At 56.5% G+C, this 27801-nt stretch overlaps 1 protein-coding gene across 3 annotated transcripts; it reads left to right on the top strand.

Moving 5' to 3' along the window:
- Nucleotides 1–915: 915 nt before the first annotated feature.
- On the top strand, nt 916–27801 carry LOC102450656 (uncharacterized). Of its 3 annotated transcripts, none has more exons than XM_014569000.3 (17): nt 916–1047; nt 1835–1947; nt 2462–2576; nt 3822–3912; nt 4179–4283; nt 7528–7683; nt 9169–9232; nt 10075–10138; nt 13825–13910; nt 15630–15806; nt 18278–18331; nt 18817–18987; nt 20898–20965; nt 22049–22091; nt 24318–24381; nt 26047–26126; nt 27448–27801. In XM_014569000.3, exons 3-17 carry the CDS (start codon nt 2477–2479, stop codon nt 27487–27489), a joined length of 1365 nt encoding a protein of 454 aa, XP_014424486.3. In that variant the 5' UTR covers nt 916–1047; nt 1835–1947; nt 2462–2476; the 3' UTR covers nt 27490–27801. The 3 variants fall into 3 exon arrangements, with proteins under 3 accessions (XP_014424486.3, XP_025035878.2, XP_025035906.2); XM_025180093.2 differs by having other exon boundaries at nt 922–1043; XM_025180121.2 differs by having other exon boundaries at nt 961–1061.

Raw genomic sequence — 27801 nt, 5'->3', positions numbered from 1 at the left:
TGAAACAGCAGCACCGGCGCATCCACACGACCGCTATTTCAAAATAACGATTCCAAAATGTGCATGATTCCTTATGGAAAGCAGGAGTTATTTCGAAATAACCAGCCCATTATTTCAGAACGGGCTTGGCCATGTGGACACTTGTTGTTTTGAAGTAAGGGGAGTGATTTCAAAATACTCCCTAGTAGGGCTGGCAAGTGATTAAAAAAAACCCCGTAATCGCGATTAATCGCATGCGCAGCCCCTTTGAAACGCTGCGGAGGCATTTCAAAGGGGCAGCTCTGCAGAAGCCCGGGATCAGCTGCAGTCCTCGGCTGACCCCAGGCTCAGTGCAGCTATCTCTTTGGTACGCAGCGGCGGCGTTTACAAGGGGCAGCACCGCGGGAGCCATCTGGGCACCCCAGCTGATCCCTGCCACCGCATTGCACTGCCGCTCTGGCGCTTCAAAGGGGCAGTGCTGCACAGAGCCTGGAGTCAGCTGGGGACTCCAGCTGATCCCAGGCTCCTAATGCGCTGCCCCTTTGAAGCGCCAGAGCGGCACTTCAAAGCGGCAGCGCCGCGTTAACGCCTGCGCTGAATGCGTTCATTTTTTTAACGCGTTAATCCTGCCCTGCGTTAATCGGAGGCGTGAACGCAGATAAATTGACAGCCGTCTCCCCAGTGTAGACCAGGGCTTGGAGGATACCCCTCCCCCATCATGTCACGCAAAACTCACTTCAGATGCACAAGCAATTGTTTTGCCGCCAGACTAGCTACAATGGCCAGAGCTGAACAATGGCAGTGCATCTCGCCCATCTTTGGGACTGGCGCCTCTGTCTGTTGGCGTGGCTCTGGTGACGGCTTGTTCTGGACATGCTGGCCGGGGAGGTTAGCGTGACCTGGTGTGATTGTGCATGAAGGGATTCTTGTCGGTTTGGGCACTGATTGGGCACTCGGCGAGCAGCGGTTTCTATTTAAGTGAGCGTGCCAGTCAGTGCCGGGCGCCTGCTGGGTTCTGACGGGAGGCGGCGGCTTTGGGCAGTTGCACCTGCCATCTGTCGGCTGTTGGTAACCGATTATGTGTGCGGTTCACGCTGTTGCTGAGTGTGGGTGGTTGGCAACACCAGTAGAGCACCAAGAGGATGGTCCATGGTGGAGCTATGTCACTGAGCCCATCCGAAGGGCAGGTGGACAAGAACTCAGCAGGGATGGGGAGGAGAAGGATTCTGAAGGCCTGTGAGTGTAGGGTTTGTAGGACCCCTGCCTTTAACGGAGTTGTCATGGCCCCCTGCTGAGCATCCAGCTCTTGCCGTTAGGTATTGTGCGCGTGGTGGCATTTTTACGGTCACAGGAGACCACTAGCCCCCAGGTATTTTCTCTAGCTTGTTCCCTTCGTCGCTTGTTTATGGGTAGTGCGTATGAGAGAGACGGTGACTCTTCCTGCCATGGCAACCAGGAGTCAAGAACACAGGACCAAGCCTCTTGCACAAAGGAGAGTTGTTGGTCGCATTGTGTGCGGCACGTCACGAGGACTGTGCCTCAGGTAGATGTCAAGGGAGTAGTTACTAGACCCACACCCCATAGTTGTTTAGGAAAGGCCACATCTTCTGGCTGCAGGAGCATGTCAGGTGTGGGCCAACGAATTCTTTGGGATGGATCTGTAAGAAGGGCTCCGTGGTCTTCGAAAGGGGGGTCACGGTGCCTCCAGTTTGTCTCTGGAACGTTCAGCCCTGACGATGCTATTCGGGGGGCCAAAGAACACACGGCAGGTGGTTTTCAATCTCTGTTTTGGGCGGGCTGCTCGGTTTTACCTCCAGCCGCTGAGACGGTCCCTCTCTCTGTCCACGTTGCTTAGAGCCCGCCGAGCTGTGCATGGAGCAATGGGCAAGGAGGAGGGAGGAAGTCCAGTGACCGAGATGTAATTCGGTGATACCGGGAGGCCTCAAACAGGAACGGGAAAATAAACCGGTAAATTCATGCGTCAGGCAAAGACGCTCGGCCGCATGTTCTTTCTCCAAGTCTCAGTGCGATTCTCTGCAGTCGATGCTCCGGGCCCGGTTTGTCCACCTTACGCAGCACTCACCCCGTGCTATCCAGTCTGCGTGGTGAAAATGCCTCCATGAGCATCAATTTCTTTCCTCCGGTCCTTAATTCACATGGCGACCTTCTCAGCATTCCCGTTTGGCCTGAGCTGTTCTCCAGGCAGCTCGGTAGCCGCCTTCCTCCTCCTGCCTTGTCTGCCACGTCGAGCGTGTTTTCAAGCGCCCCTTAGCGCCTCGTGCCAACAAGGCAGCGTGGTTAGAGAAGCGGCAGTGGGTTGTGGTCTCCCATGCTTGACGTAAGCGCCATCTGTGCTGGCTCAGCGTGCCTGCGCTGGGGGTTCACTCCGTCCATGGCGCGGGGGTTTCGGTAGGGTAACAGAGCCTGGACATGTCCCCTCTGTGGGCCGGCTCCTCCTTTTTGACCCGAATGCTCTTGGCAGGGACCAGGACTGAAGATGATGAAGGTTTGGGGCCTTGTTCTCTGTGGCCTGCTGATGCCATTGCAAGTTTCGGGCGTGGGGCGCGTGACTATCCCGCAACCGTCCTATGACAAGGGTAAGTGGCTCCGGTCAGGTCCGTCTCTCCTTGGCGGGAGAACAGGGGCTAAAACCTGCCTCCACGGGCCCTTTTCTTTCTCGCGTTGGAGCCGTCTGCACTCTGTTCTTGCCTTTGCGGATTCCTCCAGGGGCACTGCCTGGTCCTCTGAACTCCTGCCTCCTGTAGGAAATTCAGACAGCCTGCTGCACCCAAGACACCCGCCCCCCCGAGTGAAGAAAGGATTTGTCCTTTCCATTTGAGAGGCAGCAGAGGGATCTGCCCTGGAAGGACCATGGTCCTTGCAAACCGACAACTTCCCCAGAACAGGTCGGCCGCCAAACGTCCCCGAGCAGCCTGCGAGGCCGGTTCTGGAGGTGCAGGCGCGTTCGCAGCTGCCAGGGCAGATCTGGGATGCTGGCTTTGCAAACGGTGCTGCGAGGGCAGCTGCAGGCCAAGGCCCGGGCTGCGCGTCCATTGAACAGCTGGCGGCTGCGCCCAGGCCTCGAGGAAATGCTTCGCCATTTCCACGGGCGACGAAACCTGAGAGCTGGGCTGAGCTCGGGCTCGGTCCATCCGTGGAGATGGTCCCGTCAGCTGTGTCCGACGGACAGCGACAGCCAGGGGAGGGGCTGCTCTGAGCCCCTGCTGGCTTCGTGCCCCATGGGGACTGAGTAAGCCCCTGGCCAGATCCCCCAAGCGGCGAAGGTGGGTCAGAGAGGTGGAGACGTCTCCAAGTGTCCGGAGAAGGCCAAGAGCCATCCCCTGCCCTGGTCTTAGTGCTCAACCCCTCCCCTCTCCCTATCCCCATCTGGCCGATCCCGAAGGCTCCCACAGCCAGCTGGTACAGCTAGCGGACGGGTGACCCCCTCCCCCTGTGGATCTGTTAACTTAACAGTGAAACGCCTCCCAGCTGGCCAGACCCGTTAGCACAGGGGTCTCCAGCCTTGTTAAGCACAAGATCACTTTTTGAATTTGAGTGCAATCCAAGAACGACCTCCAATATAAATACCCTGGCCCCGCCCCCTTCCTGCCCCTTCTCCGAGGCCCCGCCCCTGCTCACTCCATCCTCCCTCCCCCCTTCTCCCTCCCTTTCACCAGGCAGGGGCAGTGCATTGGGGCGCAGGCTCTGGTCTGGGGCTAAGGGATTTGGAGTGCGAGAGGGGCTTATTAGACTAGAGAAATGGACTTAACTGACCTTCTCTTAGCTCCAACTTGAGCTCCGTGTCTGGCACAGTAGGTCTCATGCAACATTTTTCTTTACAGCGTGTGAAGATTACGTCTCCAGCTTCTTCAGGTCGGAAATGGAGAAACTCCGATTCCCAGGATTAACAATTACCCTGATTACTATCAATGGGTGAGTCAGGAGACGGAATAAAGGCTTCTGGGCTGCTAACACCGAGTGTCCGTACCCTGGTAGTGTGCAGAGGCCCTGCCCTAGAGCTGGGGGAGGCGGAGGGAAGAGGAGAAAGACGAGCCCCTTATCGTTTAGCCGTAGCCATCGTGTTCCGGGGTGTTCTTGGTCAGGTCAGCAGACAAGGGTTATGAAAGGGGCCTTGAACCATCCCCCATGGATGTCCGGGCCTGGTTTCCTTTCTTGCCGACTTGTATTTCATTTTGCAGGTTGCATGTGGCGAAAGTCACCGTGCTTCCCGTGAAATCCGAGTACGTTCCTGGACTTGGGATCAAGATGGGAATTTCCGCTAATGTCAAAATCCTTGGCAATTGGTGAGTGGGGCAGGACTCTTTCTGTAGTTTGTTTCCAGCAGGCAAGGGAAGCCGTCTGGGTGGACGGGGGAGGGGGCAGGAAACATCACGTTGCTTCTTCAGGGAACTTGGCGAGACTCAGGCCCTGTTGCCCACCGAGCTCAGAACACCAGACGAGGAGCAAATCCAGTTCCTTGAGGATACGAGCCTCTCTACTACCTAATAGCTTTCTGCCAGCCCCTGTGCCCTGCCCGTCGGGTGCGTTCACACGCCCCGGGAGGATGGAAGGAGATCTCACGACACGCGGTACCGCTGGTCAGCTTGCTCATGAACACGGCAGCATCAGTGGCTCCCGGGAAATATTGTCTTTGTACCAGGACTCTCTGCTGAGAACTGGCCGCCAGCCAGAGGGATACTGCAATCATCAGATAACCTTGCATCTTCCTCTACGCTCTTTCCAGCCTCCCACCACTTAGCCAGCTTCCCTGGCACGCCAGGCGTGATGAAACACAGGTGGGCCTGCAGTGCACTTTTGGTCTGGCATCACGTTTTGAAAAGGATTTGTGCTGCTCCCAAGGGAGGGGCCGTCCTGGGTATTTCAAAGCTTTGGCTTCCGGCGCGCGTGTTTCTTCCATCGCCTCTTACCATGCGGGGCCTGGGCCTAGGACATGCGCGTTGTCCGTTCGGTACTTGGTGTCTCACGGTGCTGTCGTTGGAAGCCCGTGTCTCCTGGTGTAGGGCGGGGCGGGCAACGAAGCAGCCGCGGTTCAGCAGGACCAGCCCCCGGGGGGTCACTGCCGCTCTCTGTACCTGCCCCTCCGCAGGTCCGGGCAATCGCGGCTCCCATTGGCTGGGAATGGCGACCTGCGGCCAATAGGGATCCCTGTACCTGCGGAGATGCAGGTGAATACAGCGCTGCAGGGGCCCATCAGGGACTAACGCTGGCAGACTGGATCTGTCCTGTGGGCCGCTATTTCCCCACCCCGGTGTGGGGGGACTGAGGGGTGCTAAGGCAGCTTCCTGCCTGTCTCAGCATCACAGACCACATTGCGCCCCAGAAGCGGCCGGCAGCAGCCAGCTCCTAGGCGGGGAGAAGGGCAGGACTCCACGCTCTGCCCCCACCCCAAGCACTGGCTCCACGCTCCCATTGGCAAGGAACCAGCCAGTGGGAGCCGGGTGGGGGGCAGCAGCTGCAGCAAGAGCCTAGGAGCTGGACTTGCTGCTGGCCACTTCTGGGGCACAGCATGGTCCACGGTGCCAGGAGAGGCAGGAAGCTGCCTTAGCCCCACCGCTGACCGGGAGCCGGTGGTGGCAAACCCACACCCCAATCCCCTGCCTCAGCCCGGAGACCCCCCGAAACCCAGAACTCCTCCTGCACCCCAAACCCTTCCTCCCCAGCCCCGCCCTGGAGTCTGCACTAGTGAAGAGAGAATTATGTTGGGTCATCAACAGTTTCCTTCAACAGGGTGGCAGGGAGCAAAGTTTGAAAACCGTGGACTGAGACAAGTTTGGCTTTTTCCTTCTGGGGCCAGCAGTCTGCGATTGCTGTGAAGGTCAGAGCAGGGCCGTCTAGTGAGCTGAGTTCTTACTTAGGAGAGTCGCCGCCGACATCCCCCGCTTAGTGTCTGCCTGGATCCAACTTTCTGGAGGTCCTCCAAGCAGCGAGAGGAGGACACGCTCTGGCTGCACGGCGAAGATAAATGTCCATGCTGCCGAATGGCGTTGCAAAGGGGGGATTTAACGTTGCACATCCAGCTCTCGACTGCTCCTGTCTAAAAACCCCACAACCTTTGCTGCTTTTTGGATTTCTGCAGTCGCTCCCCTCCCCACTCCGCTTCAGCTCCAGATCTATTCAGGGGACTTGGCCTGGTCAGTTGACACACATTAAAAGTACATTTCAGAATCTCTCAGACAGGCGTCAATGTACAGCCGCTCTCTGATCTACAGTGACCAGATTTCTGTGTGTCTCCCCCTTTGGATTGCTGTTGGACGGCATTTTCTTATGGTGGTTTTCCTCCTGTACCCTCTGGACTGGCTAGACGAGCTGTGACGGCGCGTCGGGGTTCCCCTCGACTCTGCACCCCCATTGCAGCAAGAACAGACTCCACCAGCCAGTAGACTAGGGGGGGTTTATTGCTTCTCCAGGATACAGCACAGAGGTGATGTGGCTACAGGAGTCAAGGCCAGGACGCCTCAGACCTCTGAGGTTAGGGGGTCCATCGCCCCCTGCCTAGACCCTCAGCTTAGGTTGTTCCCTTCATGTTTTCCAGCCAGAAACTGCCTTGCTCTCTGACCCTGCTCCCAAACCAGGTGTTCGTCTCCGCCTCCCTCCGTTTATCTCTACCCCTGGGAAGCGCCTTATCTGCTCAGGCTGAGCCTGGGTGTCTGGGCTAATACACATGTTGGGGAGTCAGTGGGAATCACACAGCAGACAGCCCCCCCACTATGCCACACGAGCTTTGTAAGATTTGGGGGTGGGCTCCCCAGGACGGGAGCGGAGGCCCCGTGGAATGGCTCAGGGAACCCCGAAAGCACCGGGGAATAGGCTGATCTCGGCGGATTGGCTCAACAGCCGTGGCCGTTTGCCTCTGCACTGATCACTTGTGATCCCCTGCAAGTGTGGCATGGACAACGCAACTGCTTCCCGTCTGACTAACGTCCCCCCTGGCCTCTATCGGCAAACCAGGTGTGGAGACTCTCAAGGGGATCGAAGTGTTTACAGCCCTTCCTCGCTACAAAGCCAATCCGCACCCGTCGCCGGCACCTTTCACTGCTCCTTTGGGCCAGATGCTGCCCCCTTTACTCACGGGGTCTGTTTCCACTGCAGTCGGGGGTGGGAGGGACTATCCATGGAGGAGAGGCCATGCGCAGTGCAAGCCGCTGCGTCAGAATCTGGCCTTTGGTTGTCACTGCACCGCTTGCAACCCGAAGGACCCTGGAGGGGTGGCTGGGGGGGATCTGACTGGCGGGGAGGGGTGGAAGGAGGTGGGTTTTTTTTTTCCATCTATGGGCGGGATAAATTTTTCTATGTGCACCCAGGCATGTGCGAATGTGCACCACCAGGAGAAACGGCAAGCCTAGCTGTGGGCGCTGGCTAATCAGCTGGGCAGCCTTGGAATGTCTCCTGAGGGGCTGCCCAAGCGCACTGCTTACTGGGAACCTGGGTTTTGTACTCACCCTGCCTTTGGAAACCAGCGTCCATTCACACAGCACAGCTCCCGGGGCTGTGGGCAAGTGTCCATATGGCGTGAATTTGTCTCGGCAGCTGGTCTATCCTCTTGTCGGGCCTGGCCACTATCAACGTGCGCGTGGACTGTACTGCCCTCATTCTGCTGCCTAACTATGTGCCGCTTAGCACCAGCGTTGCCGTCCGGGACTGTCGATGTACGGTGGCTCTCCTGGACATCAATATCAGCTTGCTGTGAGTGCCGGGGGTTAACATTCTGGTGTTCTGGGCGGGGGCTCTGTCTCCCCTTTCATTCCTCACGGAATAGGGTTCCATTTCCTACCGTGTGTGTCTGCCTCCGTCTGTATCTGCCGAAGAGAGAAATTCTGTTGCGAGGAGGAGAGTCCCACATGGGCCTGGTATATGGCTGGGTCTTAGATTGAGATTAGCATGTGAGCTCTTTGGAGTGGGGACTGTCTCGTAGTCTGCGCTTGTGCAGTGCCCGGCCCAGTGGTCTCCGGTAGAACAGGGGCTTTCTGGGTTGTGGCTTTTTCATGTGTTTGCTCCCTGTTTGCTGTGTGGACCATGCGCAATTAGTCAACACAGCAGCCTCCGAGAGAGCCCCCAAAGATGACAAAACTGGCTAAGGACCAAAGGCGCCGGGCCAGGTTCTGTAGACGAGGCATGGTCTGAGCTCGCCCGGACCCAAGGGTCTGCGGTTAGGTTAACGCACGTACGCCCATGACGATGGACCGACTGTCAGTGGAATTTGACACTGCCCCCGAGGCCAGACAAAGGCAACTCTTTGGGGCTCACGTTTACACACAGGTACAAACAAGTTACGCATCCCTCCTGACGTATCAGGTTGCCACCTCCTGTTTAGTTACCAGCCCTTACCTCACAGAAGGGGGTTCAGTTACTATCTATCATGCTGTCCATGTAGACCCGGCCCTGAACCGAGGTTGGTTTGCCTGTTATTTGTGGGGTGGAGGCTGGTACCGAGATGTTTCTTAACGAGGTGTTCTCTTAAGCCCCCTCTGCAATGTGTATTGCCTGTACCCGGCACCTTTTAGTGTTTTATACCCTTAACCCTGTTTATGCTAAATCTTATTAGCACAGCCTGCTCCTGGCTTAACTTGGCTTTATTTGAGCAAAGACTTGATTATTGCTCCTAGGTCTCAGGCCTTACGTTCTGGCCTGGGATACAAAGGCGTATGTTTCAGACCCTCCTCTGACTACAGCCGCTTGTAAGGGCAAGCCGCTAGCTGGCTGTAGACCAGGATGTTGCTTCCCGCAGCTCCCGTTGGCCAGGAACGGCGATCTGCGGCCAATGGGAGCTGCGATCGGCTGTATCTGCTGAGGTGCAGGGGAACAGAGTGGCTCACGGCCAGCTAGCGGCTTGTCCTGAAAAACCACGATCCAGGGTTTGAACCCCCCTGCTTTAGATCTTACAATAAACACAATAAATAATCAACCCTGCAGAGCCAGGCTCAGGCTCACTGGCTGCACAATGCAAGCCAGATGGGCCAAGCTTAGCTTCACAAAACTCAGCAAGCCACTGGGTTTATCTGGGCTCTGAGAGGCGTCCCAAACCCATTCGCTGTGCTGAAGGGTGGCCCATTTAGGCACCATTTCAAAACGTGCCGTCTGCGTCAAACGAGGGTGTCTCATTTCGGGTGTCTCGTTTCTCTTGCGAGGCCGTTCTGGGGGTTTGTTGAGTCCCTGTGACTTTGCGTGCAGGGATATCCGTGCGAGCGTGACAACCAGCCTAGGGAACAACATCGTGATGGCGTTGAAAGTCAAGGTGAGTATTAACTACCCCTGCCGGTTGCTTACGCGGGGAGGAGTGGTAGTGGGGGGAAGGGATGGGGGGGATGTAAAGCAGGCCCCCTACTCCAGGCAGCGGGGCTGACAGCTGCCATGGGCCCCGGGGCAAGGTGTGTGTGGGGTGCCCGGTTCTGTGCCCATGGAAGGGGTGGAGCCAAGAACAATCAGCCCTTACTACCCCCCACATTGTGGCATGGCACCCCCCCAGCCCTCAGAGCCGTACGGAGCAGCGCCCCAGCGGCAATTCGAAGAGGCCTGGGGCTCTGGCCGTTGCTGGTGGTGGCCAGGAAGTCTGGGCCCCTTTGGATCTCCGGCCTTGGGACAGTCCCCCCACCCTCCCGGTTGGCAGGCCCGAGTGCCGGTGTGGAGGAGGAGGAGAGAGGCTTTGGCAGGTTCCTCTCCTCGCTCCCCGGGCCACCGTGCATTAGCGGCCCCCATGAAGGGAGACGCCAGCTCCTGATCCCCGCCCCAGGCCAGGATGGCGGCTGTCCGCCCAGCCTCGGCGCGAGAAGGCCAATAAATGCCTGTTACTGCCCTTCCTGGGAAGAGCGTGGGCAGGCGTCCAAGCCAGGTGCTCTGGGAGCACGGCGGCTGGACGCTCCCAGGGGGCTGCCTCTCCGTGCAGTCACCGGGGACCAGCCTCTGTAAAGCGTCGTGCGGCTCCAGCCTCCCTGCCCTGCTTAAGAATCCAACCCAGCCGAGGGTTTCGCTCCTCTCCGTCCCGCTCTCCAGGGCAGGAAGCCCCCACTGTGCTGGGGAAATCCCTGACCGTCGCCGCCGGCTCCTCCGCCCTGACGGGTCCCTCGCTTTGCATTGCAGACCCCGGTGATCCTGGCGGCCTGCGTGTCCTTCGGGCACTCCAAGCTGCTGAGCCAGATCAACTGTAAGTGCCAGGGACCCCCTTCCTTTGGGTTCCCTGCCGGGTCCAGCCAGCGCGATGCCCGGGGCACTGTGCTTTGGCCGGCCTGGCCAGCCGCTCGGCCTGCTCCTGGCGCGGCTGCCTGGGAGTCAGATGCCCCCAGCCATTGTTGCTTTTGTTATTCCACGACAAACGTGGTGGGAGGGACCCGGGGCGTCCGAGTAGCACTGTGGGCGGAACACGCGTGGTGTGCAGACCTACCTGGGCGTAGCCACGGCTGCTGTGGGCGACTGCTCCTCGCGCCCAGTGAGCACCGCTCGGGGCTGACAGGCCGAACGCACGCTGGCCTACCGATGCCTCGGAGCCGGGCTGCTGGAGACTGGGGGGGGGGTGATCCTGGACGAAGCAGACCCCCCTCCGCCTGTGCCCAGGTTAGATGTGGTGTTGGGGGGAGCAGACTGGCGCCAGAGCGCGCCCGGCACAAACGCAGAGCTGGCGGTAACCATGGAAGGTGGCCGGTCCTGGCTCCTGCTCACACGGATGCCCCGCTTCCCTCCAGCGATTGCAGTGCTCCCTCTGGCCAGGGGTTGCTGTGTGTCGGGTTCCCCCGCCTCCTGCACCCCCGTAGTGGCACAAACAGACTCCCCCAGCCAGTAGAACAGAGGGGGTTTATTGCTTCTCCAGGATACAGCCCAGCACAGATGTCATCCGGTTCCAGGGCAGGCCTAGGATGCCTCAGCCCCCCCTTGAGATGGGGGAGACTGGGCCCCTAAATCCCAGCCCCTTGCTTAGGCTGCTTCCTCCATGATACCAGACAGAAATTGCCCAACTTCCAGCCCTGCCCCCCAGCCAGGGGCTGCCCTCCGCCTTCCTCCCTTTGTTCCTCTCCCCGGGAGGTAACCGGTCGAACAGGCACCTCCCTGTCCCATCAGCTACTCTGCTGGGCTGTGCTACAGACAGCAGCCAGTGGCGGTCACCCCCAGTCTAGCAACCAGCAAGGTACCAACACTACGTCACACCGGGCCATGGAGGTTCCCCCTTTTTGGGGTATCCGTCCCCCTGGACTGGCTGACCAGGTGTTGTTCCTGGCAGCCCTCTGATCCGAGGCAGTGCCCCGCTGGCGGGGCGACCAGGCCTGCCCGCTGCTCTGGGCTCTGGCCTAAGGATGTTCAAATCTGCAGCTGAAGTTCACTCTGTCCCAACCCTTGCTGCTGTGTCCCTGAGCCTTCTCCTGCTCCCCCTCGTCTGGCTTCTGCTCTGCCACCCTGCTGGGGAAGCCTTCCTTCAGGGCTGGGCCCTGGGGCTGCTTCTCGCCCTCTGGGTCACTCCTTTCCCTCTCGGCCGGAGAGAGACTGCTGCTTCCATGCTGCAGCCCCCTCTGCCCTGGCTGCTTGACCTTCTACCAGCCCCACCTGCTCCTGCTCAGCTGGGCCCCACCCTCATTCTGGGAATGTTTCAGTCTAATAGCTGATTAGGCCTCAGTTGGGGGGAATGTGTCCAGTTCTGGGCACCACATTTCAGGAAAGATGTGGAGAAACTGGAGCAGGTCCGGAGAAGAGCAACACGAATGATGCAAGGTCGAGAACAGGAGCTGTGAGGGGAGGCTGAAGGAATTGGGCTTGTTTAGTTTGGAAGAGGGGACATGAGTGGTTTTCAGGTATCTAAAAGGATGTCACAAGGAGGAGGAGAGAGAATTGTTCTCCTCGGCCTCTGAAGATAGAACAAGAAGCAAGGGGCTTTAATTGCAGCAAGGGAGGTTCAGATTGGACATTAGGAAAAACGTCCTGCCTGTCAGGGTGGTCAAACACTGGGATAAGTTGCCTGGGGAGGTTGTAGAATCTCCATCCCTGCAGATATCAGAGCAGGTTGGACACACACCTGTCAGGGATGGTGTAGACGGTGCTTGGTCCTGCCATGAGGGCAGGGGTCTGGACTTGATGCCTCTTGAGGGCCCTTCCAGTTCTAGTGTCTGTGATTGTGTGGTAAGCGAGGGCCAGCCAGGCCCTGGGTAGGAGCCAGGTGGCACCTCACTGCCGAGTGTTCGAAGCTAGTGCTGGATCGAGCAGGCTTCTGAGAATTCTGCTGTGATGTCCCCACTACTCGTGTGTGAATGTTCCTAACCATCCCTGTTCTTATAGAGGCAAGGGCAAGGTCAGTGTAACAGAGCTTTGGTCAGGGAATACAAGAAGTGGTTGGGGGGCATGTGGGGCGGGAAAGGACCCTCCCCTCCCTGCAGTTCAGGGTCTGTCTGCACGGGGAGGAGCCGTACCCTGGCTAGCTCCCATCCAGCTTGCCCACTCCAATTAGAACTGGAGCAACAGTGGCAGGAGCAGCAGGCGGGCTCGCTGCCCCGTGGACGTTCCTGGACAGGTTGATACGTGGGGTGACTTTCTCCTTCCGCTGCTTCCACCGTGCTCATTCTGAACAAGCCAGCTGGCTCCGAACGAGCGCAGGGATGGGTCTGTGAGCTAGAATTGACACCCGCCTAGCTCTGGAGCACAGATCCTCCTGCTGCTCAGCCACTCCACTGCAGCTTTGAAGGGCTGCAGAGAGAGCAGTACAGCCAGGAGAGCGCCCAGCCGGAGTCCAGACACCCTCCTTGCTGTGCTGAATGGCTCAGAGAGGCATCCCTGGATCTGAGCGGAGTGGGCGCTTTGTTTCCTCAGCCGTCCCCCCGTGGCCTGGCAGAGTGGGCCCGTCCCGGCTCCGTTCCGGGATAGGGGTGCTGGTGGGGGAAGTAGTGTTTTGTCACAAGGCTGAGTGGAGTCTTTCCCAGTTGGACTGGAATAGTCATCGGGGCCCGTGTATCCTGGGAGTCTGAAATTCCTCCCTTGCCGCTCAGCTGAATTCCAGAATCTTCCGTGTATCAGGAATGCAATGAGGTTGCCAGCCTTTGGGTCTGAACACCGACCAAGAGTAACTAACATTGCGGTGTCTGCGGTATCTATCTCCAAACAGTATCTCCGAGGGGTTGGAACTCTGAAGGGGGTTCCAGAGAGGATGGAGAGAGGCTGTTCTCAGTGGGGGCAGGTGGCAGAACAAGGAGCAATGGGCTCAAGTTGCAGTGGGGGAGGTCTAGGTTGGATATTAGGAAAAACTATTTCCCTAGGTGGGTGGGGAAGCGCTGGGCTGGGTTCCTAGGGAGGGGGTGGAATCTCCATCCCTAGAGGTGTTAGTCTCGGCTTGACAAAGCCCTGGCTGGGCTGACTTAGTTGGGTTGGTCCTGCCTGGGGCAGAGGGCTGGACTTGATGACTCCTGAGGTCTCTTCCAGAATAGTCGATTTTTAATACCTAAGGGTATGTCTACACCTCAGCATTATTTTGAAATAACATAAAGCACGTCTACACTCCAAGCCTGTGTTTTGAAATAATGGCGAGCTGGAGGACTTCTTACTCCAACTCCGGCAACCCTCATTTCACGCGGAGTAAGGGAAATTGGAGGAACAATGCTCTTCCTTCGACTTCCTGCTGCGTAGACAGTGCCAAAAGCCGAGTTAAGGTATTTCGACTTCAGCTACACAACTGACATAGCTGAAAGTGCGTAGCTTAATTAGACGTTAGCCCTGCTGTGCAGACGTGCCCTTAATGAGATTTCAGAGATCTCCCAGGGACGAGATGAAATCCCAGCTCGTGGTTGTGCGTCTTCCACCTCCAGCGATTCTCCTTCCTGTTTCTGGTACGCATTGTAAAGGCTTTTCCTTTCCACACAGGTGTGCTCCCGTTTGAGAAGGGAAAGCTCATGTATGTGGCCCAAACACCCACAGTAACTAAGCGGTTAATTGAAATTCCGGTCAAGGTAAGTGTCAATGCTTGGTAACCTGTCTGAGATGGCGATGTCTTCTGCTTGATCAGCCCTGAGAGGTTCAGAGAAATGAGCAGCAGAAAAACCTCAGAGTAACTCATCCGCTGTCGGTACAGCCCCAGTCTCACCCAGGGACCATTCTGCAGCCCGTATTAATGTCACTAATTACTCATCTAGGCCCTGATCCAGCACAGCCTTACTGGTTTCCTTAAATCCCCCGAGTGCACAAAGCTACGTAGTTGCCCAAGTCTTTGCAGGATCAGGGCCCTATTTGTACTTAATCGCGTGCTCTCTAGCAAGGGGACAGTTTGCGGAAGCCCTGCCCCATGGGCGTCAGCAGTGCGGAGTTCTTCACTCGGTGACATTTAAGAGGCAGGATGAAGCTGTGGAAAAAAAACTTCCACTTAGTAACGGGAGCACGGGGCCTGTCCTGCTGCGATGTTCCCCTCTCTGGATTAGAACAGGCCTTCTTGGTCGGCAACAGTTTTTCTTTCCTGATGTCACGAGAACGAAACAGTGAGCCGGAGAAAAAGTGAAGAACAGCTGGAAGTTCTGAGCTGCAGCTCATTTGCATGCCGCCGTTTCATTGGTGGTGTGAGGAAAACGGCCGAGAGGAGGATAGCTTGGCCCAGCTGCCACCGTTCTTACCGCAGGGGCTTGTGGCTGCTCGTTATTAGTTTGAACCAGCCAACCTCCCCGGCCTCAACAGAGCAGCAGAATTGATTGTCAGCCCCGCAGAGTGAAAAAGGAGAGGGCTGCTCTGCAGCTTTGTAATTAACAAACTTGGTCGATTCGCGGCTCGCGGGTACCCAGAGAGGCAAATTCGAACTGGAAATCAAGCGCCCGTTTTTCCACAGTGAAGATAATTAACCACTGGAACAGCTGCCCGAGGAATGTAGCAGGTGCTTCCTCAGTTGGAAGTTGTTGTTAGGTTGGGGGTCTTTTTCAGAGGCAAAAGTCCACCAAATGGTGGGCATTCAGGCAGGAAGCAGTAGAAGGAATTTGGGACTGACAGTCTGCGAATCCATATGATGTGGTTTAACCAGCCATACGGGGCTTGGCACCCCACGGATCCTCTTTCTTACTGTAACCCGCTCTTGTGCAGGGTGGTTTCTGTCTCCCTCGCCCGGCTGCACCACGGTATGAATATGAGCTGGTCTTTTAGTGCAGGCAGTAGAGGTCCTGCTTGTCCATCCCAAGGTTGCAGGTTCAATCCCCTATTCACCCAGAACTGTGATTTACTGCAGAACGCCCAGTCACACACCTTGCTCTCCCGGGGGGGTGTGTGTGTGTGTGTGTGTGTGTGTGTGGTGGGGAGGATTGTCAGAGATGCAGCAGCTACCACAGGCCCCATAGAATTTGTACCTCTCTTACCAGCCTGGGTGGATTGGGCACCTGGGAAGTGATTTTTGGATTAATTGGTGGAAGGTGAATCCCCTTGTTCTGCTCCCTGTGCCATGGGCCTTCCTCCCACAGGCCCACGCTTCGAGGGGCTGCGCTTCCTTCCACACAGAGTGGGGGCCCACACCGGTCACTTTTGTTGCTGGAAGTCCTTTACAGCAGTCTGCAGGACCATGAATTGAGGCTGTGGAGAAGGCCTGGAAGCACGAATCCCCCCTCCCCCACCGTGGCACTGTAAGGTTCCCCACACGAGTAATTCCTCTGTCCCTCCTTTTGCGAGGGTCAAACGCCGCGCGTGATCTCTGCTTCCAGACGGAGTACCTGGCCGACAGCGGGAAGAAAATCCCCATCCCGCCCCTCCCCAAGGGTTTTGTGATGTTACCGGAGCTGAACGTGACAGCGGGGGCCATCGGCGAGAACGTCTTCACGGCTGTCCTCGGCTACAAAATCTTCAAGAAACCTCACTCCTTCCCTTGCACCACTCACACGGTGAGAGAGGCTGTCACAGGCCAGGCTGGGCGTTCCTGCCAAGACAGGGTCCTCCACCGAGGTCCCTAGATGCCTGCCCCTCTCCCGTTGTCACGGGTCCCGGCGGGGGAGTGAGGTGGAAGCAGGTGCATTAGAACATCACGCCCCAGTGTCCTGCAGCCTTCCAGTGTAGCCCCGGAATCTGAGCTTGGGACACTGGGCCAAGCCTCTGCGGGTGCCACAGTGTCTGTGTGGCTTTTCTAGCACCCTCCCGCCTGCCCTGATAGAACAAGTCTGCCAGCCTGGCTGGGAAGGCCGCTCCATGCTGCACGGTAGGCATAGCCCTTGAGATGAGGCTCGCAGGAGGGCAGCAAAATGGGTGGAGTGGGGCGGCATTGTTGTCACTCTCGCCATAGCTGGGGCATAGACCAAGGGAAGAGGAGGTCAGGCAGGGAGCAGAGGGGTGAGTGGGAAAATTCAGGGGGGAATCTGAAGGGAAGACCAGGGAGGATTAAGTCGGGAGTATCGGCAAGAGGCGGAATGTATGCAAACGAGACAGCACATGCTCATTTAATATGCACTTTAGACTGCAGCATTTGCATAAAGTCACCAGCTTTCTAGGCCTGGCACACGATGGGGTATGGTATGGGGTGTGGCGGTCTCTGTGCACAGCCATATCTGGGCTGATGCACCAGTCCTGTTCAGCCGGTTTGTAAATGATCTAGAGAAAGGAGTAAATGGGGACGTGGCAACGTTTGCAGATGATACCAAACTGCTCAAGAGAGTTCAGACCAAACCAGACTGTGAAGAGCTTCAGAAAGATCTCGCCAAACTGAGTGATGGGTCAACAAAATGGCAAAAGAAATGTAAAGTAATGCACATTGGAAAACATAATCCCAGCTATGGGATTTGAATATGAGTCAACAGTGTGACGCTGTTGCAAAAAAAGCAAATATGATTCTAGGTTGTATCAACAGGTGTGTTGTAAGCAAAACTCGTGAAGTCATTCTGCCGCTCTACTCTGCACTAGTTAGGCCTCAGCTGGAGTACTGTGTCCAGTTCTGGGTGCCACATTTCAAGAAAGATGTGGAGAAATTGGAAAGGGTACAGAGAAGAGCGACAAGAATGATTAAAGGCCTAGAGAACATGACCTATGAAGCCAGGCTTCATGAACTGGGCTTGTTTAGTTTGGAAAAAAGAAGATTAAGGGGGGACATGATAGCGGTTTTCAAATATCTAAAAGGGTGTCACAAGGAGGAAGGAGAAAATTTGTTCCTCTTGGTTTCTGAGGACAGGACAAGGAGTAATGGGCTTAAAGTGCAGCAGGGGAGGTTTAGATTGGACATTAGGAAAAAATTCCTAACTGTCAGGGTGGTCAAATATTGGAATAAATTGCCAAGGAAGGTGGTGGAATCTCCCTCTCTGGAAATATTTAAGAACAGGTTAGACAGACATCTGTCAGGGATGGTGTAGACGGAGCTTGGTCCTGCCTTGAGGGCGGGGGGCTGGACTCGATGACCTCTCGAGGTCCCTTCCAGTCCTATTATTCTATGATTCTATGATTCTATACTAAGATGGGGACTACTTTAGCTACAACTACTCAAGAGAGGTCTTGGAGTCACTGTGGATAGTTCTCTGAAAACATCCACTCTGTGCAGTGGCAGTCAAAAAAGCAAACAATGTTGGGAATCATTAAAAAGGGATAGAGAATAAGACAGAGAATATCTTATTGTCTCTCTATAAAACCATGGGATGCCCACATGTTGCATATGTGGTTGCCTCATCTCAAGAACGATCTATTGGCATTGGAAAAGGTTCAGAAAAGGGCAACAAAAATGGTGAGGGGTTTGGAACGGGTCCCATATGAAGAGAGATTAGAGAGACTAGGACTTTTCATCTTAGAAAAGAGGAGACTCAGGGGAGATAGGATCGAGGTCTATAAAATCATGACTGGTGTGGAAAAAGTGACTAAGGAAAAGTGATTGACTTGTTCCCATAACGTAAGAACTAGGGGTCGCCCAATGAAATGAATAGGCAGCAGGTTTAAAACAAAAGGAAGTTTCTTTTCACTCAGTGCACAGTCAACCTGTGGAACTCCTCGCCAGAGGATGCGGTGAAGGCCAGGACTTTAACAGGGTTCAAAACAGAGCTAGATGGATTCATGGAGGTTAGGTCCCTCAATGGCTATTAGCCAGGACGGGTAGGGATGGTGTCCCTGGCCTCTGTTTGTCTGGAAATGGGCGACACGGGAGGGATCATGTGAGGATTCCCTGTTCTGGTCCCTCCCTGTGGGGCACCTGGCCTTGGCCACTGTGGGCAGACAGGACACTGGGCTGGATGGACCGTTGGTCTGGCCCAGTCTGGCCGTTCTGATGCAGAAGATAACCTGAGGAAGGGCTCTGTGGAGCCTGAGAGCTCCTCTTGCCGGCAGACACGGGCCCGATGACCGATATTAGCTCACCGTGTCCCTCGTTCCTTCCTTCTGGTTTCAGTTCCGTGACGCGCTGTCCCTGGAGCAGGTGGTCTCTGAAGTGATTGTTTCCAAGGTGAGTCCCCCTTAGCCACGCAGGCCAGAGTCCCACCACACAGCAGGCCGGGGTGCCGATTCCACACCTGACCCCACGGGGCACTGGCCCTCAGGCCTGGGCGCTTGGGTTAACTTGGATGCGCTTGCTCCCTCTCGGAGGAAGCCGTTCCCCGGAGGGAGGGAGGGAGGGAGGGAAGGAAGCGTAAGGGCAGGCTGGTGCTGCTGCAGCTAGGCCCTGGCTGCTGAGGTGGCCAGCTTGCAGGTCTCAGTGGGTGCTGGGACTTCTGAGCTGTGCAGGAGAGTCGAAATCCACACTTGCTGTTAGTCTCTGGGGAGTTGCATTGCATCTGCTGCTCTTCCTGCTGCCGGGGCTCGGAATATCTCCTCCCGCCCTTCCTGCCTCCTGCGTTTCCTGGCCTGTTGTCCCCACGCTCCCGGCAGGGCCCGTCTCGCTGACTGTGTGCTTCCACGTAACCCTCCTCCCCGGCCCCTCTGTTCTTACAGTGCCCCTCCTGCACCCCGGTCTCGTCTTCCCTGATCATCGTCACCAAGCTGTTCAAACCCCTGAAGGTGTCTCTGGACGTGAACCTGTGCATCATGAATATCTCCCTCCGCCTGGAGATAATGGACAAAAAGGGAAGCAAGAAACCTCTGAACCTCATTGCCTTGCAAGTGGTAAGTGGGGAGACGGACAGCTCAGATTTAATCTGAGGGTGAGAAACCAAGGAGCAGGTGCCCAAGGGATACCGGCCATCAGCATCCAGGGGCAAGGGATGGGTTTGGGTGTACAGCGAAATGTCACCGTTCATATCGATCGGCCTGGGGCGAAATATGGCCCACGGGCTGGATCTGGCCCGCCAACCCACTGGATCCGGCCTGCAGACGCTGCGGGGAGCCCCAGGCAGGCTCCCCACTTGTCTCACTCCACCCACACGCTGATCAAACGTGGCTGCAGGGTGGTTTTTCTTTAAAAACTGTGAGTCTGGAGGGGAGGGGGGAAAGCTTTAGGAGCGGCTCCTGCCTCCAGCACAATCCTATTGGCTGGTTTCTGGCCAGAAATGGGAGGTACCTATTTCAATAACAGGCAGCCACGAAGCACAAGGGGCTCCAGAACTCATGGCTGCAGCCTGTGCGGGGGTGGGGCAGGCAGGGAGGCTGATTCAGGAACAGCTACTGGCTGGTAAGTCTCCTGGCAGAGCCTGCCTCTGGCACCCCAGCCCCTCCCTTCCCCAAGTCTCTGCCCCCCACTCCACATACCCAAATCCTCTGGCCCCCTCCTGAACCCATATCCCCTCCCAGATCCGGCACCCAAGCCCCCTGCCCCAGATCAGTCCCCTCTTGCCCTAGCTCGCAACCCAAACCCCTGCACCCCCTCCTGTACCCCAATTCACTGCCCTAGGTCACAGTCCAACTCCAGGCACCCCAGTCGGGAGCCCCAGGTCACAACTGCCTCCTTACCTCCAGCTCCCGTCTGCACTCAACCTCCATCCCAGACCCCCACCATCTCCATTAATATCCTGGAAGGGTGCGGCCCTCGACCATTTCCCAAATTCTTGGAGTGGCTCCCCCATCAGCACCCCTGAGATAGATGGCGCTACTGTGCGTAGGTGTGTCTGGGTGTGATGGGTTTGATTCTGCGGCCGGAGGAGCAGCATCCTCACTGATAACTGGGACTAATCCTCTTTGGTGGATACAAAGCCACAGAGCAGGCATAGGAAGAGCCAGGTGGGTGGACCTTAGGACCCACCGTTTTGGGTGCCCCATGCAGCTGTTTTCTGCATACGGGTAGGGACAGCCCTGGTGACACCTGGTCAGTAAGCAATGGTGATTGGTAGATCCCAGCCCTTGTTAAAAAGACCTCTGAAAAATGCAGTCAGCTCTGCCCATGCCGAAGAACCACACTCCAGCTTCCAGAACCGTGTCCCAGCCGCGTGCGCGGGGGGTTCCCGCTTTGCAGCCTTATGCTTCATGCACCATGACAGCAAAGACCCATCGTGCTGGGTGAGCCGGTGTTTGAACCACGTGCTCAGGCAGAGCGTGGCTTAGGCCAGGCCAGTATCCCAGGAGGAAATGCCCCCCATTCTTAGCACGGGTGGACTGAGCTGGCACACGCCGGTGTCTGCGTTACCCGAGCTTGTGTGTTTCAGATAGACCAGTCTAGCTCTGCTGGCTCAGAACAGACCTGCAGGTGAGCTGGCTGTGAACAGGCGCCGGGCGAATCCCTCTGCTGGCATGATGGGGCCTCTTGCCCCAGTAACTCTGAGAGCCGCCAACTGCCTCTGTTCAACTCCGTAGGGTGTTGGCATGAAAACGTTTTTAACGGTCCTCTCCCTGATCGATTTACCAGCGCCCCTGGGCTTGTGGGAGAGATCTTGGGCCACTTGATTATCCCGTTGTGCCTGCAAAAGAGGCGGCTTTTGTGACAGTTCTGCGTGATGCGTGACTATGGCGGGGCCAGCGAGGGTTCCCTTTCTCTGAGCAAGGCAGCCCCCGCAGGGAGGAAATGTCCGTGCTGCATCGTGCCGCTGATGGTCTGTTCTCTGAGCCCGGCTCAGCTGTTTGGGTGACTCCTTGCCTCTTTGCAGGACCTGGGTTTGACTGCCATTCTGCAGCTGGTGGAAGGGAAGGTGCACTTCATAGCCTCCGTGAACAGGTACTGAGTCTCTTCACCCGGAACAGGTTCACAGGAAAGCAAAATATCCCGAGCAGATGGTTCAGATGATGGCAGAGAGAGGACGCTTACTGAGTTTGCAGATGGTACCAAGCTGGGAGGGGCTGCAAGTGCTTTGGGGGATAGAATCAGAATTCAGAATGATCTGGACAAACTGGAGAAATGGTCAGAGGTAAACAGGATGAAGTTTAATAAGGACAAATGCAAAGTGCTCCTCTTAGGAAGGAACAATCCGTGTCTCTCTCAGAATGGGAAGCGACTGTCCAGGAAGGATACTGCAGAAAGGGATCAAGGGATCAGAGTGAACCACAAGCTAAATAGGAGTCAACAGTGCGACACTGTTGCAAAAAATCAAACATGATTCTGGGAGGCATTAGCAGGAGTGTTGTGAGCAAGACACAAGGAGTCATTCTTCCGCTCTGCTCTGCACCGGTTGGGCCTCAGCTGGAGTCTTGTGTCCAGTTCTGGGCACCGCATTTCAAGAAAGATGTGAAGAAATTGGAGAGGGTCCAGAGAAGAGCAACGAGAATGATGAAAGGTCTAGAGAACTGAGGCAAGGCTGAAGGAAATGGGCTTGTTTGGTCTAAAAAAGAGAAGGCGCTGAGGGGTCACGAGAACAGTTTTCAGGTATCTAAAAGGGTGTCACGGAGGAGGGGGGAACATTGTTCTCCTTGGTCTCTGAGGACAGGACAAGGAGCAATGGGCTTAAACTGCAGCAAGGGAGGTTGAGGTTGGACAGTAGGAAAAAGTTCCTAACTGCCAGGGTGGTTAAACACTGGAATAAATTGCCCAGGGAGATTGTGGAATCCCCAGCTCTGGAGATATTGAAGAGCAGGTTGGACAGACGCCTGGCAGGGATGGTCTAGCCAGTATTTGGTCCTGCCATGAGGGCAGGGGACTGGACTCGATGACTCTCGAGGTCCCTTCTAGTCCTAGTGTTCTGTGATGCAACAATTCAGAAGTGCTGTGTGGCTGGAGTTTGGGGTTTTAGGTATTTTGGGACCTCAATGAGGCGCTCATGATTTTGTGATTGATAAGCCTGCCTGTTTTTTTTCCCCCCCACAGAGTGTATTTCAAGCTGCTGTCCTCAGTCCTTGGCACTGTGAACGTAAGTCCCTGCTCTTGTTAATGTCTGTGGCTTGCTCGAAAGCAGAAACAAGCCTTTGTTAGAAGTCAGGGGCCGGGTTCTCCACAGCTCCTTCACATCATTCCAGCAGGCTGCTGGTCCCCCGGGGCGAAATGCCTGAATACGGGAGTGCTCCTCGTAGCTCAGGGGTGGGAAGGGGGCTCTGTTATAGTGTTGGGCCTGGAGGAGCAGAGGAAGAAATCACAGCTAGGGTTCCTTGTGCTCCAGCTAGTCTCAGACGCCCATGCCCCCTCGGGGCTTGTCACTAGGATTGAGCGGGTTACATGTACTTACAAAACTTTGTTGTTGTTGCCTTAAATATTTGTGTTGGGAAGTAGAGAGGAGGAACCACCAATGTTCCTTCTAATTTTTTTCCATCCATGTGCAGAATAAATTTTATGTGCACCAAATCATATGCCAATGTGCACCACCACACTGCCGGCTGTGGGAGGTTGTGGGCGCTCTGCTCCTCAGTCAGGCGACATTTGAATGCGTCCTGTGGGGCCACCCAAGTGCTCACTAACAGGGACTGCTGGTAACCACCCGTTGCAAGTTTGTTCCAGGGTGTCATCATTTTCTGTTGCTTGTAAGAATGTTTGGCTGGTCCGGCCCCCTAGCAGGGGCAGCTTGGCATTCTGGCCCCTGGCACACAAGGCCGGATGTGATTTTACGCAAGCTCAGCCTGGGATTGGGAGGTTGCGTGAGTTTGCCTCTGTCTGATGGGAAAAGGCGCCGCCCAGGCATGCTGGCGCTGTGGCTTTGGGAGCAGACAGTGTGACGGCGCGTTGGGGGTCCCCCGTCTCCTGCACCCCGAAATGGCACAAACAGACTTCACCAGCCGGTGGAATAGAGGAAGTTTATTGCCTCTCCAGGATACAGCACAGCACAGATGGAATCTGGTCCCAGAGCTGGGCTAGGATGCCTCAGGCCCCCTTGAGATGGGGGAGACTGGGCCCCTAAACTCCAGCCCCTTCCCCTAGGCTCTCCTCCATGCTCTCCCACAGTAACTAACTAAATTCCCTTGCAGCCCTGCCCCCCAGTCAGGGCAGCATCCACCTTCCTTTGTTCCTCTCCATGGGGGGTGTCTGGCCACTGGTTCAACAAGTTTGGCATTAGCTTTGCATAATGAGGTTTTCCCTGCTGGGTCTTGCTCCAGACAGCAGGGGTCACCACAGCCCAGCAAGTACCCCCACTACGTCACAGACAGCCCCTGGGAAAGGGGGAGGGAGATTGGTCCTGGCTGGGAGGTTGGGCATTAGAATATCGGACAAGGCAGGGCTGTTCCCAACCACCAATGGATTCTTTCCCCTTGGAAAATGCACAAACCAACCTGGCTTAGATCAGGGGTCTCTGTGTCTGAGCCCTTTGGACCGCTGCCCGGCCCTGTAGAATTTGAGCACCGGTCATGTCAACCTCATTGCAATAGCAAAGCCGCCAGGGGTCTTGCAGCGGTGACCCCAGCGTCTTCCCTTGGGGTGCAGGCTCTGCCAGGAGCTGTGTGGGGGAGGGGTCGATGCTGGGGGTGTCATTCGGGAGCAGCCTCCTCTCTGGAACTTATTCCACAAAGGGAACCCCTTCCCATGAGCGGTGGGTACGCGAGGCAGGGGGAGGCGTTGCCTTCCCAAACCACCAGCCTGGTCCCGCCCACGCTCCGCCCCCAGACTCCTACTGTAGGCGTGTTGGGGGGGAGTGTTGTGCCCATGAACACCCGCCTTCTAGGCACCATGTGCTGCCCCACCTCCCTGTGATGGGGGCGTGGCCTGGTCAGAAGGGGAGGGGCTCAGGGCAAGGCTGGCAGCTTGCCCCCCCCAGCCCTGCCTCCATTCACCACCCATGCCCTTGATGCCGGTTTTGTCCCCAGTGCTCTTGTGCTTTGTGCTGCGCTGTGATCTCCCCTGCCCCAGTCGGGTGCCACTGTTTTTGTGGTTCCTAGATGGAAGTTGGGTCTGCAATGGAGCTGGGGTTTGATCTGATCCATTAGCACGGAGGCCTTAAGCTGGCGTCTGAAGCTGATGGGGATCCCGGGGAGGGACGGGGCTGGATGTGCTCCCAGAAGCCTCGGTGGCTCTTACCTGCTCGTGCGGAAAGCCAATATTCCGGCGTCCTTCCAGGCCCAGCTGCAATCCAGCCGCTGCCAGGCCGATTGGGGTGACGCCTGCAGATGTTGCACGTTGCAGGAGTGCTGACTGCGCCATCCCTGTGTTTCAGATTGTGCGTCTCCACGCGCCCCTGAGAGCTTTCGTCCAGGCAGTCCTACTCAAGGAGATCAATTGTAAGTCCAGTGAGACATTTGCGTCAGTGACTACTTGTCGGTCACCAGCCAAGTGCACAGGCTTGGGAGCTGGGTCCAGTGCTCACACGTGCCTTGTGCATTCACTCGCTACAAGGCCCTCCCTGTCTCCTAAGCTGGGCCGGGCGCAGGCTGCTGCTTCCTGAGACTGGCCGTCAGGAAAGGGCTGATGAAATGAAGGGCATTAGGGGCGCGACATCCCCTCTCGCTTGCCCTCCATCTTGGAAAGTCCTCCAAGACTTGGACATGCCCTCCATCTTGGAAAGTCCCTTTGGCCGGCGGGCGGTGACAGAGACCAGCGTCGTGCAGGGGACACGGGAAGGCCCCTGCCAGCCTGGTATTTACTAAACCCCAGACCAGGGCTTGCTCTCCCAAACGGCTTCCTCCCACTAACAGCAACCCCAGCGCTGGAAAAGCAGCCAAGCGGCAGCACGAGGGGACCTTAGTGTGTTTGTGCGCGATCCTGGACTCTGGTCCCTCCCCGCCCCATCTGCCTGTCTGTCCTGACCACCAGGCGGGATTGCTTCCTAGGGATGGTAACAAAGGTTCATTAGGTAACCGTTAAATATCTCAGCGGTTACTCGTCGTGGGCTCTGCAGTGTAAAGCTTATTAATGCAGAGCCCGGAGCGCAGCCGGCTCCCCGGGAGTGGGCGTGGCAGCCAGTACGAGTTGTATACTGCGGAGGCAGCAGCGCAGGGCGGCAGACGGCTCCCCAGAAGCAGAGTAGCAGGCGGAAGCTGGTGTATGCTGGGAGCCAGCTTCTAGTGCAAACCGGCTCCCGCCTGCTGCTCCGCTCCTGGGGGAGCCGGCTGCTGCCCCTGATTCCGAGGCAGTGGTGTGGGGTGACGACAGGTCCCGGTGGAGCAGGGCCGGGAGCCGGCGTGTAACCGTTATGGTAACTGATAAGCTCATGATGGGCGTCCGGCATGTACGGCGGGGGAGGGCTCTGCCTTCCCAAATCGCCAGGAATGGCCCCGCCCACACTCCGCCCCCAGAACTTCTGCAATAGGCATTCTGGGGGAGAGTGTTGCTGCCCCCAGCGCCTGCCCCAGGGGAGGGCAGGGCGGGGCCAGGCACGCAGTGTGCTCTCCTCCGGGTCTGGGGGGGCAGTGTGGGGCCAGGCACGCAGTGTGCTCTCCTCCGGGTCTGGGGGGGCAGTGTGGGGCCAGGCACGCAGTGTGCTCTCCTCCGGGTCTGGGGAGGGCAGGGCGGGGCCAGGCATGCAGTGTGCTCTCCTCCGGGTCTGGGGGGGCAGTGCGGGGCCAGGCACGCAGTGTGCTCTCCTCCGGGTCTGGGGAGGGCAGGGCGGGGCCAGGCACGCAGTGTGCTCTCCTCCGGGTATGGGGGGGCAGTGCGGGGCCAGGCTCCATGCGGCGCTGCTGCTTTGAAATGCCGCAGGGAGCACTTTTGCCTTTGAAGTGTAGCACCAACCCCGGGGCTGTGGCTACCCTTCAGAAGCGGGGGCGCTCTATCGACCAATCGAATAGTGGATGCAAATGGCACCGGCTGTTCGACGAGCTGATGAATCGAACTGCAAGGCCCCTCGTGGAAGTGGGCACTGGCAACACTGAGTACGCTTGGCAGAGGCGTGGCGTTGGGCGGTGGCGCCTCGCGGTGGCCGACACTGAGCTCTGTGTTTGTTTCAGTGAACCTCCACTTAGGAAAAATCCCGATCCTCCAAGCGCCAGGACTGACTCCCGGCATGGCCCATTGCCACCCTTCTAAGGTACGGCGTGTGCGTGGGGCGGGATCGGTTCCTTCCGCCCTGGGAATGTCTCTGCAGTGGGGAGGGTTCCTTCGGAAAACACCAGGTTACAAAAACGCCCCTTGAAGGTTTGCAGCTCCCGTGGCTTGAGGAAGCCGGCTCCTGTCCCGAAGCTCTAGCCGGCATTTTTGCACGGGGCAAATTCTGAAATGACTGCCCGTGGCATGCCAGCGTGGCTCTTCCATCCACTATCTCTGGTGGCCTGGACAAAGACCTGAACCGGCCGGGCCGTTATAAAACCTGATTTCTTACAGTCAGCACCCCATTGAGAGCCAACGCTAAGAATGGGACACTTCCAACCCACTCAGCCTCGTTAGTACTTCCCCCTTCTTCTTCCGTTATAAATTGTCAGGGTCCCCCTTTTCCCTCCGCTCCGCTCATCTGCGGAAGTGGGTTTTGCCCACGAAAGCTCACGATACTCTTGATATACGTGGTAGTCTCTAGAGTACTTGTTTAAAAGTTACAAACTAACGTGGCGGCCCCTCTGAGACTTCTTCACAGAGATACACCCTCCGACACATCCATATTTTAAGGGATCTCAACCCAGCTGTGAAGGTGCAGTGCCTGTGATCAGCTGCTTTCTGCACGAAAATGCAAACGAGCGAGATTTTTCTCGCCATCTGCTTTGGCTGTGAAGTCCACCCCTTGCTTGTGGATCTGCCAGAGATCTGAAAATTGCCCGGTTGTACATCATATCTCGGACATGGTGATTTCCGGAGTGTCCCCAACACCCACAAATGTGCAGGAAAACCTCTGGAAAGGCACATTAGCTGGCTGTGTTAGTGTAGTCTTGCACACAGGCCATGACCTTATGTGACTTCAGAGCCGCTCGCTTGCATTGGTATGGGTGTTAATTGACGAACCCTCTTGTAGTAAGCTAACGTAACTGAAAACATCAGCCCCTTTGCCTGAGCAGACACGGCTTGGGGACCTCTGCCTTTCTTTCAAAGCTGCAGGGTTAACTGCACATTCAGTTTTGTTCAGTGCATTGGCATTCCAGGCTCCTGCAGGGTCCTTGCTTGGTAAAAAGGAAATTCTGTTCTCCCTCTTAAAAATCTTTCAATAAAAATCCCCGAATTCGTAGCACCCGCAAACTGCTTTTTCCCAATAGTCATGCCTGTCCCTACTGGGATGAAATGTTTCCGACTCTCTCCCCATGTTGCTCCGCTACTAAATCCATACCCATGTGACCCAGTGCCTTGAACAGCTGGCAAGGAACCGACGGGGTGAAAGAGTCCACCTGTGGAAACCCAGCTGAGGGATTTCTCGTTTGTCGTTCCAGCGCTGCCTCGTGTGCCACAACAGAGTCCCTAAGAAGGGGTGATGTGCCCAGCTCTGACTCTCCTCCCCCCGGATGAGGAAGGAGGAAAGGGGGCACCATGGGGAGTTTTCAGTCATGTTCTTCGGTCCAAACTTTTGATTCAAGCTTTTTACTCGGGAGAAAAACCTGCTACATGTGCTGGAGAAGTGCAGCGGATCTGACAGGCACCTTGTTACAGAAGAAATATTTTTGGGTTTCCTGTTTTTCAGATCAAATCTATCTTGAGCAACACGTTTTGGGGAGGGTCTGGGGCACATGGTTATTGTGTAGTCACTTTCCTTTGGTTACTCTGTTAATAAACCATTCTGCTTAGCA

Source organism: Pelodiscus sinensis, chromosome 18, assembly GCF_049634645.1.
Source record: "Pelodiscus sinensis isolate JC-2024 chromosome 18, ASM4963464v1, whole genome shotgun sequence".
NCBI lineage: Eukaryota > Metazoa > Chordata > Testudines > Trionychidae > Pelodiscus > Pelodiscus sinensis.
This window is presented reverse-complemented; position numbering and strand designations above follow the sequence as displayed.

Bases quoted from the DNA above. Each gene is read 5' to 3' on its own strand.
- LOC102450656 (XM_014569000.3), top strand. From the start codon at position 2,477: ATGATGAAGGTTTGGGGCCTTGTTCTCTGTGGCCTGCTGATGCCATTG. The intron at 3,913-4,178 runs GTGAGTCAGGAG...TTCATTTTGCAG, and splicing joins ACCCTGATTACTATCAATGG to GTTGCATGTGGCGAAAGTCA. The intron at 24,382-26,046 runs GTAAGTCCAGTG...TGTTTGTTTCAG, and splicing joins CCTACTCAAGGAGATCAATT to TGAACCTCCACTTAGGAAAA.